The sequence below is a fragment of the Oncorhynchus keta genome, chromosome 10 (assembly GCF_023373465.1).
Source record: "Oncorhynchus keta strain PuntledgeMale-10-30-2019 chromosome 10, Oket_V2, whole genome shotgun sequence".
Taxonomy (NCBI): domain Eukaryota; kingdom Metazoa; phylum Chordata; class Actinopteri; order Salmoniformes; family Salmonidae; genus Oncorhynchus; species Oncorhynchus keta.
The window spans coordinates 44,391,401-44,404,741 of record NC_068430.1 but is presented as its reverse complement, the minus strand read 5'-3'; the positions used below and the strand labels follow the sequence as shown (position 1 = coordinate 44,404,741).

Here is a 13,341-nt window from a genome sequence, read left to right as displayed (position 1 = left end):
GTTTCAATCTTACGATAGATGTCGGCAGCACCATATTTGAGTAGGGGTTATATTTTTGCCTACTCGTAAGAATAGGAGAGTTGGTTGTGCAGGCTGGGCTATGTTGGGCTGTAGGGGATTCAGGTGTGAATAAGGAATAGTGTTGTGATACGTTTCTGATGATTGTTGCTTGGTTTTATTGTTTAGGTAACACCAGTGAATTTGAGCAGGAAGTTTAATGTATTCTAACATTATAATCTGTTTCCATTACGTGGAACAATGTCCGGTCATTACTGAGTGGAGGGGGAGCCTGGACATTTAGAATCTTGAATACAAGACATGCATCAGTGTATTGCACAAGATTTTGTTCAACTCAGGAGCTCATGCCTTCCGAGAATGTAACAGCGATTATAGCTATTGGGCTTCCTATCAAGCACTTTGAGAGCCTGTTTGCAGACAGACTGAATTGGTTTTAATGTTGTAAAGCAAGCTTGGGCCAAACTAGTCAGGTAGTATGTTAAGTGAGGGAGTATCATAGATTTGAAGTACAGTTTTGTTACCTCTGTAGTCAAACAATTTCATATGTTTTGGAAATGAGCTAGGTTGAATTTGGTTATTTGAGTTACCTTTTTAATTTGCTTTTTAAAAGAGAGGTTGGAATCAAGTATGATGCCGTGGTACTTAAAATCGGATACCATCTGGAGCTTTTCCCCTGATACATAGACATCTGTCTCAGTGGCATCAGTTGTTTTCTTTGTGAGGAACATGCAGACAGTGTTTTTTTAAGAAGCAAATATTGTATCTATGAGTGGAAAAAAGTTAGTTTTGACTCTTACGCTGATGAGACAGCACCAACTTTTTAAAGGTTATGGATTTGTTAAACATGTCACGTTGTGACCTTTATTTCCTTTGTTTTGTATTCATTATTTAGTATGGTCAGGGCGTGAGTTGGGATGGGCAGTCTGTTTGATTTTCTATGATTTGGGGATTTCTATGTTTCAGCCTAGTATGGTTCTCAATCAGAGGCAGGTGTCATTAGTTGTCTCTGATTGAGAATCATACTTAGGTAGCCTGGGTTGCACTGTTTGTTTGTGGGTGATTGTCTATGTTGATTGCTTGTTTCAGCACAGTTCTCATTAGCTTCACAGTTGTTATTTCGTTTATTGTTTTTGTATATTGTTTGTGTTCAGTGTTTTCTTTATTAGAATTCATGATGAACACATACCATGCCGCATTTTGGTCCTCCGATCCTTCTCGCCTCTCCTCTTCAGATGAAGAGGAGGACGACCGTGACAAAACAACAGGTTTGTTTAGGTGTTGATGTCACTGAATTAAACATTGTATTATCTGATGTGTTTGAATAGGATTCTTTCTTCCGGGACAGATGGAAGTCACCTAAAGTATGTACAGTGGGGAGAACAAGTATTTGATACACTGACGATTTTGCAGGTTTTCCTGCTTTTACTTTTGCAGGTGTTCCTACTCTACAAAGCATGTAGAGATCTGTAATTTCTTATCAACTGTGAGAGACGGAATCTCAAACAAAAATGTAAAAAATCATTATGATTTTTGAGTTATTAATTTGCATTTTATTGCATGACATAAGTATTTGATACATCAGAAAAGCAGAACTTAATATTTGGTACAGAAACCTTTGTTTGCAATTACAGAGATCATACGTTTCTTGTAGTTCTTGACCAGGTTTGCACACACTGCAGCAGGGATTTGGGCCCACTCCTCCATACAGACCTTCTCCAGATCCTTCAGGTTTCAGGGCTGTCGCTGGGCAATACGGACTTTCAGCTCCCTCCAAATATTTTCTATTGGGTTCAGGTCTGGAGACTGGCTAGGCCACTCCAGGACCTTGAGATGCTTCTTACGGAGCCACTCCTTAGTTGCCCTGGCTGTGTGTTTCGAGTCGTTGTCATGCTGGAAGACCCAGCCACAACCCATCTTCAATGCTCTTACTGAGGGAAGGAGGTTGTTGGCCAAGATCTCACGATACATGGCCCCATCCATCCTCCCCTCAATACGGTGCAGTCGTCCTGTCCCCTTTGCAGAAAAGCATCCCCAAAGAATGATGTTTCCACCTCCATGTTTCACGGTTGGGATGGTGTTCTTGGGGTTGTACTCATCCTTCTTCTTCCTCAAAACACGACGAGTGGAGTTTAGACCAAAAAGCACTTTTTGTCTCATCAGACCACATGACCTTCTCCCATTCCTCCTCTGGATCATCCAGATTGTCATTGGCAAACTTCAGACGGGCCTGGACATGTGCTGGCTTGAGCAGGGGGACCTTGTGTGTGCTGCAGGATTTTAATCCATGACAGCGTAGTGTGTTACTAATGGTTTTCAGGTAATTGACCAGGTCCTGCCGTGTAGTTCTGGGCTGATCCCTCATCTTCCTCATGATCATTGATGCCCCACGAGGTGAGATCTTGCATGGAGCCCCAGACCGAGGGTGATTGACCGTCATCTTGAACTTGAATGTCATCTTGAACTCCATTTTCTAATAATTGAGCCAACAGTTGTTGCCTTCACACCAAGCTGCTTGCCTATTGTCCTGTAGCCCATCGCAGCCTTGTGCAGGTCTACCATTTTATCCCTGATGTCCTTACACAGATCTCTGGTCTTGGCCATTGTGGAGAGGTTTGAGTGTGTGGACAAGTGTGGATTTAATCTTGGGGAGAGTGAGTGAGATTGAGGCCGTAAACGACCAAATTGAAAAGGCCTTGCAATTTTATATATTTTTTTACCTTAGGGTTTGCAAATACCCACACACAACACATTCGTTATGACCATTTGTTGGTGTTTTTAAATACTATGTTTGATTTGTGTGTTCTATTTCCTTTGGGTTTGGTGAATTTTCCATTTGTCTTAGTGCCAAAATATCTTAAAGGGGCACGCACACACATGGAATGTTTAGACATTTTTTTCCTTCTGAGTTTTTAATTTTAAACACGTGAATTCTCTGATAAAGTAATGTGTTGGGAACCTGGGATACAACATGTAGGGAATGTTTGACTGTTTTTCTTTAATTTGTCTAATATAGTAAGAAACACTTGTTTGAAGGGTTTGTATGACCTCTGTCATGACTTTCTATTGTGATTTGATCACCCTCATTGGAAAGCCATTTGGATATTGAATTTAAAGTAATTTGTAATACTGATTTCAAGGTCATTTGTGAAATTGATAATTATGAAGTTTATAGCTCTTAGCAATATTGTAATTTGGACCAATGTGAAGGCGAGGGTGTTGCCTTTGACTAAGGGTAGGCTGCCGTAAGTCTATTTTCCTATGACCATATGGGTACAATAAGTTCTTTGTGGAGTTTTTCAGAGTAGTGATTTTAATATGATTATGTTTTATTTTTTGACCAAGACAATGCTAGATTTGAAACCGAAGCTTGGTGGTTATCGAGGGGGAGTGTTGGAAAGATTTTTTTTTACAGTAAGAGAGGAACTGTTGTCATTCAGAATGTAAAAAAAACAGACTTGGTTGACTTTCTGTGTAATAAAAAAATATATATTCCTCCTTGCTTATGTAACATACATATTTGGGAAACTGAACTAACTGAATGCAAGCATGCAGGGGAAATACAAAAACAGTCTACAGATGACTGACCGAATCAGAGGAAACTATTCTCATTGGAGAGAGAGTCTTTCAAAAGCGAACATGCCTGTGCATGTTTCCAACAGAGAACAGCATCAGTACGTGTCCTAATCACCTCCAACGCTTGGAAGAGCACTTTGGCGCCTACTTCCCAATCCGTTTGATTGTGATCATGCAGTGGTTCCTGCCGTCTCTCTCTGAGCATTAATGCCGTGTTCAAAACAACTGGGAACTATGAAATCTCAGATTTCTGAATTCAGTGTGTTCAAGACAACTGGGAACCCCCCAAAAAACTAGCTCCGACTGGGAAAAATTGATAGGAGGGAACTCCAGCATTCTTTCTAGAGCTCTGACTTTCCGACCTGAAGATCGCTGACGTCAATATTTTTCCTCATATTTTTCTGATTTCCCAGTTTTCCCAGTTTTCTTGAAAGCACCATCAGTGCTCTCGTCTGCATTGAAACCAAATATTGATCCAGGTTGGAAGTGACAGCGGAGATTAGGAGCACACTGTCAACCACGCCTCCTGACTTTGAGAAGCTCTGACGTGTCATGCATCAAGCACAGCCATCTCATTAGTGGTGTTGAGATAAGATACATAATGTCAGACTAATTTGCACATAATAACCCACATTAAAAGTATTGTCACATTCTGACCTTTATTTCCTTTGTTTTGTCATTATTTAGTATGGTCAGGGCGTGAGTTGGGTTGGCAGTCTGTTTGTTTTTCTATGTTTTGGGGTATTTCTATGTTTCGGCCTAGTATGGTTCTCAATCAGAGGCAGGTGTCATTAGTTGTCTCTGATTGAGAATCATACTTAGGTAGCCTGGGTTTCACTGTGTTTGTGGGTGATTGTTCCTGTCTGTGTTACTTTGCACCAGTATTAGGCTGTTTCGGTTTTCGTGTTACATTTATTGTTTTTGTATTTGATTCGTGTTTACTTTGTTTCATTAAACATGAATCTCAATAGCCACGCCGCATTTTGGTCTGACTCTCCTTCAAGTCAAGAGAACCGTGACAAGTATTCAATAGTGAGTTGAGAAGAGAATCAGAAATACTGTTAGAATGTTTTTCAATTAACTGCCATAGCACCAAACATAAAAGCAAACATTTGCTGTTAATTGCATAATAGTTTTCTCATGGTTGGGATCGCAAGATTTTTCAGATATCGAAATGGGGTCGTGGGCCAAATTTTTTGGGGAACCCCTTAACTAGCTGGTTGATAAGCTACAGGAGCTCTGAACCTCCACCTAGTCCACCCACCTTTTCTCTTGTAACCTCTCTCCCTCTATATATTTGGTGATTGGACAGAGACTGATGTAAACACAGAGAGCTTGCAGGTAGGTACTGTATCACATTTAACAATGTGTGATTCATTCACCATTACACAGTGGTGTAAAGTACTTTTGCCAACTTTTTACTTTTAATATATAATATAATAATATAATAATATAATAATAATAATATAATATGCCATTTAGCAGACGCTTTTATCCAAAGCGACTTACAGTCATGTGTGCATACATTCTACGTATGGGTGGTCCCGGGAATCGAACCCACTACCCTGGCGTTACAAGCGCCATGCTCTACCAACTGAGCTACAGAAGGACCACTTTACTTCTCTACACTGCTACAGAAAATAATGTACTTTTTACTCCATACATTTACTTTCTACATGTTGACAGAAATGTTCCAATTCACACACTTATCAATAGAACATCCCTGGTCATCCCTACTGCCTCTGATCTGACCCTCAGGTTGTTTTTAGCCTAAATAATCGATAACATTTCAACCGGACAATCAAAATAAAAGGTAAATAAGAAACGCGCGCTCCTGGTCTTAAGCATGAAAAGTCTCTGGGATTCTGAATGGTCCACTCATTCAGAATGGTCTTACTTGCTAATTTTTCAGAATACAAGCCTGAAACAATTTCTAAAGACTGACATCTAGTGGAAGCCATAGGAAGTGCAATTTGAGTCCTAAGTCAATGCATACTGTAATGGCATTGAAAACTACAAACATAAAAGAATCCCACTTTCTGGATGGATCTTTCTCAGGTTTTCACCTGCCAAATCAGTTCTGTTATGCTCACAGACATCATTTGAACAGTTTTAGAAATATTAGAGTGTTTTCTAGCCACATCTACCAATTATATGCATATCCTAGCTTCTGGGTCTGAGTAGCAGGCTGTTTACTTTGGGCACGCTTTTCATCCGGAGGTGAAAATAGTGCCCCCTACCCCAATGAAGTTAAGGCCCACCAGAGTACTCACTTCAACTATGAGCTAGGTCTCTTGAAGGGACAGGTAGACACATAACCATGACCGGCAGTACACTCCACCCACTTCTCCCAGACCTCTCTTGCCAGTTTGTCTCTCTTGCAGGTCTTGACGGTGTTTGAGGGAATCAGTTTGAGAAGGGCGAGGAGCAGAATTGCTAATCGTGTTCAGATAATGACTAGCTATGTGGGATACAAGGTGATTCTGCTCAAAGTGGAATGAAGTTGACCTCAATCCCACACAGAGCGGAATAAATACAATTCCTGAGACAGCAGGATGCATTCATATGTTGGGAGTTTATTAGAGTGGATTTGACATGTTAAATGGAGCTGATGTTAGAATAGGACACGACAACAGTGGCCCTAACAACCACATAACCTTCAGACCCAGCTCCTTCATTAATAAGGGGAATTCTGGTTTCTTAGGCCCAGTTGCAGCACTTGCAGCTGGCGTCGAACACCAGGCCGGCAGCACAGTGCTGGTCGTAGGTCTTGCCCTGGCTACAATTGTAGAAGTGGTTGGAATTGGTGGGGTCAGGGTATATTCCGTCAGCCTTCCCGGCGCAGAAGCCAGATCCGCTGCTACTACTGCCACCGCCACTGCTGCCACCGCTGCTGCTGCCACCTTGACCGCCGGGCTGTGGGGGGTTAAGTGGGTGCTGGGTAGGGGTCACTGGGGCGATGGGGACCGTACGGGCGGCACAACCTGGGAGAGATGGAGAACATAGGAGTGGGGAAAAGGGTTTGAGATAATTTGAGATCATTTCAACGACATTGTGATAGAGTGATAGAGAGGATTGCTGTTGAATGTTTGTCTGTGCATGCAGGCATGCATGTGTCTGTGTCACTCACCGGCTCCGGTTCCCAGTCCAGACTTGAGGGTGTTGATCAGTGGGTATCTGCCTTGTCCACAGAAGGTTCCAGAGAAGTCATCCAGATCCAGACTCCACACCATGGCTCCCCCGAAGCCAGTTTTCTTCAGCCACTCGATCTGTAGGGGAGAAAGAGAGGGGAGAGGAGGGTTTACTTAACGGGATGAAATTGGATAAATATGTATAGGTCATAGAACTTCATCAATTGCCCAATGTTGCTCAGTTGGTAGGGAATGGATCTTTCAATGACAGGATGGTGGATTCGATTCTCGCTGGGGTCACCTATAACAAAATGTATGCACTCACTACTGTAAATCAGGAAGATAACAGCTACTGTTTAATTCCATATATTATTAGGCTTTTTGTAACAGAGTAGGATGCTACGCCATTACCACCTAGTTATATCTTTCCTCCAACAGACAAACACCCCCACAAACACAGACCTTGTCCTGGAAACTCTTGACGTTGTCATATCCAACCCAGATGTTCTGCTGGGTGTAGGCGTAGGGCACCATCTGGGCAGAGTCCCAGGCCTGGGTAGCTCCCTGCTTCAGTAAGGTGCAGATCTAATGACACACACACACGTTAGGGTTGCAAGTTGCATGATTCAGGAAGCTGCAGATGTAATCACTCAAAAACATACACAGGGTTTGTGTCCAAAATGACACCCTGTTCCCCAGGACAATACCTTTGACAAGAGCACACAACTAGTGCACCGTGTAGGGATTGGAATAGGGTGTAATTTCGGACCTGTGTCAATTACCTCGTAGTAGGCCAGGAAGCCAGACTGTCTGGTGAATGGTCCGGCCGGGCCGGGGCCATTGGCCGGTGCGCCCACTCCAGTGTTAGAGCCACTGGCCAGCTTGAAGGTGTGGCCATAGGTGGGGAATCCAACCAGGAGCTTCTCAGCGGGGGCACCACTGCTCTTCCAGTACTTCATAGCATAGTCCTGAGAACACACACAGTATGTGGTAGTGAGAACACTGGAGAGAGAATAATTATTAAGAATTGTGGAATTCCCTCTCAGCTCAAAACTAAATAGGCAGGAAGATATAGATGAGCCGAGGATGAGAGAGAGGAAGAGATGAGCACGGAGAGAGAGACTCACCACATCGAAGTAGATGTAATCTCCCTGATCAGCTGGTCCTCTGTAGAGAGGGCTGTTTTCTCCAGTGTTGTGTTCCCAAGATCCATGAAAGTCATAGGTCATCACATGCAGATAGTCCAACACCCTGAGAGGGAGAGAGAGAGAGGGAGAGAAAGAGAGGGAGAAAGAGTTTCCAATATGCCAAGAAGTATTTGATAGATCATGCATGTTTCAATGTACAAATCTTTCCTAAGAATTAATATATGAATGAGATCCAGTGTGTATGTACTGACGATCCAATCTCGGCGATCTGGTATCCGGAGTCGATGGTTCCCTTTCCGGCAGAAACAGCTGCAGTCAGCATCAGACGAGGACGGTTGGTGTTCTTTCCTTCAGCCTCAAAGGCAGCCATCAGCTCCTAGATGGAGACAGTGCACAGAGGGATGTGGGTGTTCATGTGGGTGTTCAAGCATTCATTCTTGTCTGTGTGTTCATTTGTGTGTGCATGAACTATTTTGTGTGTGTGTGTGTGTGTATGTGTGATTGTTAATCTGCGTGTGTGTGTGTTTATTCATGTTTGTTGATTTGTGTGTGTGTGTGTGTGTGTGTGTGTGTGGGTGTGGGTGTGGGTGTTTGAGTCTAACCTGCAGCAAGGTGGTGAATCTGGCTTTGTCTGCGGGTGGGGAGCCTCTGGATCCAGGATACTCCCAGTCAATGTCCAGGCCGTCAAACTGGTACTGCCTCAGGAACTTGATAACGCTGCTGATGAACGTCTGGCGGTTGGCTGCACTGGACACCATTGCTGTGAACCTGGGTACACACACACAGCTCAGACACAGGGTGTGTGTGTAAATGTGTGTGTGCACTTGCATGTTTATATGCATCTCCACTTACGGCTGAGTGCCAAAATTCCATCCTCCAATGGCTAGCAGAGTCTTCAGGTTGCTGTTCCTGTTACCAAATACAAGACTTAGGGTTATTACTGGCTTAGGCGTGCATGTGTGCACCACGGGAGGCTGCTGAGGGGAAGAAAGCTCATAAAAATGTCTGGGATGGCGGAAATGGAATGGCATCAAACACATAGAAACAATGTGTTTCACATATTTGATACTATTCCACTAATTCTGCTCCAGCTCTTACCACGAGCCTGTCCTCCACACTTAAGGTGCCACAAACCTCCTGTGGTGTGTACATGCCTGAATGAGAAAGTGTTTGCCTGCATTTGTCTATGTGTGTGTGCGTGCCTGCATGCATTTATGCGTATGTGCATGTGTGCATGCCTGCTTGAGTGAGTGTTTGTGCATGTGTGTGTCTCTCTCTCACTGGTTCTTGAGTGCCTGGAACTGTCCGTAGAGTTTCTCATCGTCCCATTCGTAGGTCTTGATCTCGTTGTTGGCCATGCCGGCAAAGGCATAGATCAGATGGTCACAGAGACAGGGGTCCACGTTGGTGGGGAAATACTTGCCTGCTCCTGGCCGGTACTGGCCCCAGTTAGTGAAATAACAGGATAGGATGTAGGAGGATCCTATGGAAGGGTAGTAGTAATGTTAGAGTTTGGAGTTTTAGAGTCATGGTTGTCATGCTCTGTAAGTTGAGTTATTGTTCTCTGATTGGCTACTTACCTAGCTGCTGGCTAAATGTAAATTAAACGTACTTAAAACTTACCTAGCTGTGCATGCAGCAGGAGAGCCAGTCCTAGAGAGGGAGAAAATGAGAATGGTGAGAGAAAGCGAGAGAGACAGAAGTAAAGAAAGGAGAAGGAAAAAGGGAGAGATTTTATGTTACATTAAACTTTTTAAAAAGTCAACATAATTCAGAACTGTAATGATCATGATATAAAGTGCAGTTCTTCCCCTCAGACATGAATATAGATGGGTCATGGTGCTGGCAACCTCAGTCCTTAGAAACAGACATTGAACACAGTAGCATTGACAAAATGCATAACTAGAGGACATTCGTCAGTGGCCAATTCTCTCCACAGGGAGCCAAAGCCTTAGCATAGAGCATAGACTCTGAATGTTGCTAATTGTCATTACAATTAAAATATAAATAACATGTTTGAAATAAAGACCAGTAGTACAGTTATAAGCTAAATAAGCCAAAATAAATTCCACTTACCAACGCAGATGAGTAGTTTGCCCATGGTTGCTCTGTACATTGCTCCATGGGCTGCTGAACCCTTTTATACTCTCAACGACCACTCCTATCTCACTCATAACTCTAGGACTTTCCCATTCCGCAGCAAAACTCAATCAGCCTCAGTCACTTGTTTGAACAAGGGTTTCCACTGCCTTAACAAAAACACTGATAAACTTCATATGTCCTTGTTTTAAGACATGATAAGCTGACGATTAAAAAAGCAAGTCTGTTTTGGGTTGTAATCATTTGGTGAAACTGACACTGAAATGGATCATTTGGTGAAACCATAGAGATGGGTGCATTAGTCACCCTTTAGCCTCTCCAGTACAGCCCCTACAACTAGCCCCTGCATCCTAGCTAGCACCTTTCTCCTACCACCAAACCCCCTATATACTTGTGGAGATTGCTTATTGTTCTTCTATATATTTTTATATGTATATATTCTTATTCCAATCCTTTACTTAGATGTATGTGTATTAGGTAGTTGTTGTGGAATTGTTAGATAACTTGTTAGATATTGCTGCACTGTCAGAAATAGAAGCATTTTGCTACACTAACAATAACATATGTGAACTATGTGTATGTGACCAATACATTATAATTTGATTGAGATTGACCTTGAAATGGGATAGATGTAAAGAATATGGTGACCATTCTATCAAGTCAAGCGCAAGGTTGAGAAGTCCCCATAATTAATTGATCTATCTTTTGTTTCAGTTGTACTAGCAGTGGACTGAAGGTTGGGAAGTGAGAGATATTGTTATCCACGTCGGCACCAATTATGTTAGGATGAAACAGTCAGAGGTTACCAAGCGCAACATAGCTTCAGCGTGTAAATCAGCTAGAAAGATGTGTCAGCATCGAGTAATTGTCTCTGGCCCCCTCCCAGTTAGGGGAAGTGATGAGCTCCACAGCAGATTCTCACAACTCAATCGCTGGTTGAAAACTGTTTTCTGCCCATCCCAAAATATAGAAATGATAGAGAATTGGCCCTCTTTCTGGGACTCACCCACAAACAGGACCAAGCCTGACCTGCTGAGGAGTGACGGACTCCATCCTAGCTGGAGGGGTGCTCTCATCTAATCTACGAACATAGACAGGGATCTAACTCCTCTAGCTCCAGAATGAAATAGGGTGCAGGCCAGGCAGCAAGCTGTTAGCCAGCCTGCTAGCTCAGTGGAGTCTGCCACTAGCACAGTCAGTGTAGTCAGCTCAGCTATCCCCATTGAGACACGTGTCTGTGCCTCGACCTAGGCTGGGCAAAACTCAACACGGCGGTGTTCGCCTTAGCAATCTCACTAGAATAAAGACCTCCTCCATTCCTGTCATTGTTGAAAGAGATCATGATACCTCACATCTCAAAATAGGGCTACTTAATGTTAGATCCCTCACTTCAAAGGCAGTTATAGACAATGAACTAATCACTGATCATAATCTTGATGTGATTGGCCTGACTGAAACATGGCTTGAACCTGATGAATTTACTGTGTTAAATGAGGCCTCACCTCCTGGTTACACTAGTGACCATATCCCCAGTGCATCCCGCAAAGGCGGAGGTGTTGCTAACTTTTACGATAGCAAATTTCAATTTACAAAAAAAATGAAGTTTTGTCTTTTGAGCTTCTAATCATGAAATCTATGCAGCCTACTCAATCACTTTAGCTACTGATTACAGGCCTACTGAGCAGGCCTCCTGAGCCATATACAGCGTTCCTCACTGAGTTCCCTGAATTCCTATCGGAACTTGTAGTCATAGCAGATAATATTCTAAGTTTTGGTGATTTTAATATTCACATGGAAATGTCCACAGACCCACTCCAAAAGGCTTTCGGAGCCATCATCGACTCAGTGGGTTTTGTCCAACATGTCTCTGGACCTACTCACTGTCACAGTCATACTCTGGACCTAGTTTTGTCCCATGGAATAAATGTTGTGGATCTTAATGTTTTTCCTCATAATCCTGGACTATCCGACCACCATTTTATTACGTTTGCAATCACAACAAATCATCTGCTCAGACCCCAACCAAGGAGCATCAAAAGTCCTGCAATAAATTCTCAGATAACACAAAAATTCCTTGATGCCCTTCCAGACTCCGTCTGCCTACCCAAGGACCTCAGAGGACAAAAATCAAAAACCACCTAACTGAGGAACTTAATTTAACCTTGCGCAATACCCTAGATGCAGTTGCACCCCTAAAAACTATAAGCATTTGTCCTAAGAAACTAGCTTCCTGGTATACAGAAAATGCCCGAGCTCTGAAGCAAGCTTCCAGAAAATTGGAACGGAAATGGCGCCACACAAAACTGAAGTCTTCCGACTGGCTTGGAAAGACAGTACCGTGCAGTATCGAAGAGCCCTCACTGCTGCTCGATCATCCTATTTTTCCAACCTAATTGAGGAAAATAAGAATAATCCTAAATTTATTTTTGATACTGTCGCAAAGCAAACTGAAAAGCAGCAGTCCCCAAGTGAGTATGGCTTCCACTTCAGCAGTTATAAATTCATGAACTTCTTTAAGGAAAAGATCATGATTATTAGAAAGCAAATTACGGAGTCCTCTTTTATATCTGCGTATTCCTCCGAAGCTCAGTTGTCCTGAGTCTGCCCAACTCTGCCAGGACCTAGGATCAAGAGAGACACTCAAGTGTTTTAGTACCATATCTCTTGACACAATGATAAAAATAATCTTGGCCTCTAAACCTTCAAGCTGCATACTGGACCCTATTCCAACTAAACTACTGAAAGAGCTGCTTCCTGTGCTTGGTCCTTCTATGTTGAACATAACAAACGGCTCTCTATTCACCGGATGTGTACCAAACTCACTAAAAGTGGCAGTATTAAAGCCTCTCTTGAAAAAGCCAAACCTTGACCCAGAAAATCTAAAAAACGATCAACAATTTTGGAAAAAGCTGTTGCGCAGCAACTCACTGCCTTCCTGAAGACAAACAATGTATACGAAATGCTTCAGTCTGGTTTTAGACCCCATCATAGCACTGAGACTGCATTTGTGAAGGTGGTAAATTACCTTTTAATGGCATCAGACCGAGGCTCTGCATCTGTGCTCATCCTCAGACCTTAGTGCTGGTTTTGATACCGTCGATCACCACATTCTTTTGTAGAGATTGGAAACCCAAATTGGTCTACAAGGACCAGTTCTGGCCTGGTTTAGATCTTATCTGTCGGAAAGATGTCAGTTTGTCTCTGTGAATGGTTTGTCCTCTGACAAATCAACTGTAAATTTGGGGTTCCTTAGGACCACTATTGTTTTCACTATATATTTTACCTCTTGGGGATGTCATTCGAAAACATAATGTTAACTTTCACTGCTATGCGGATGACACACAGCTGTACATTTCAATGAATGAACATGG

The 13,341-nt window shown here is 42.8% G+C and overlaps 2 protein-coding genes across 6 annotated transcripts in view; one reads left to right on the top strand and one right to left on the bottom strand.

Moving 5' to 3' along the window:
• The window catches only part of LOC118388815 (acidic mammalian chitinase-like), a 72,241-nt gene that overhangs the window by 33,270 nt on the left and 25,630 nt on the right, over window positions 1-13,341 (top strand). The gene's annotated exons all lie outside the window — the stretch shown is intronic.
• LOC118388813 (acidic mammalian chitinase-like) lies at window positions 6,148-10,063 on the bottom strand. The gene is made up of 11 exons (XM_035778296.2): window positions 9,947-10,063; window positions 9,494-9,523; window positions 9,152-9,353; window positions 8,723-8,779; window positions 8,473-8,638; window positions 8,122-8,246; window positions 7,850-7,973; window positions 7,505-7,690; window positions 7,185-7,307; window positions 6,722-6,860; window positions 6,148-6,575 (listed from the first exon to the last, which is right to left on the bottom strand). The coding sequence occupies exons 1-11, from the start codon at window positions 9,984-9,986 to the stop codon at window positions 6,292-6,294; spliced, it is 1,476 nt and encodes a 491-aa protein (XP_035634189.2). The 5' UTR covers window positions 9,987-10,063; the 3' UTR covers window positions 6,148-6,291.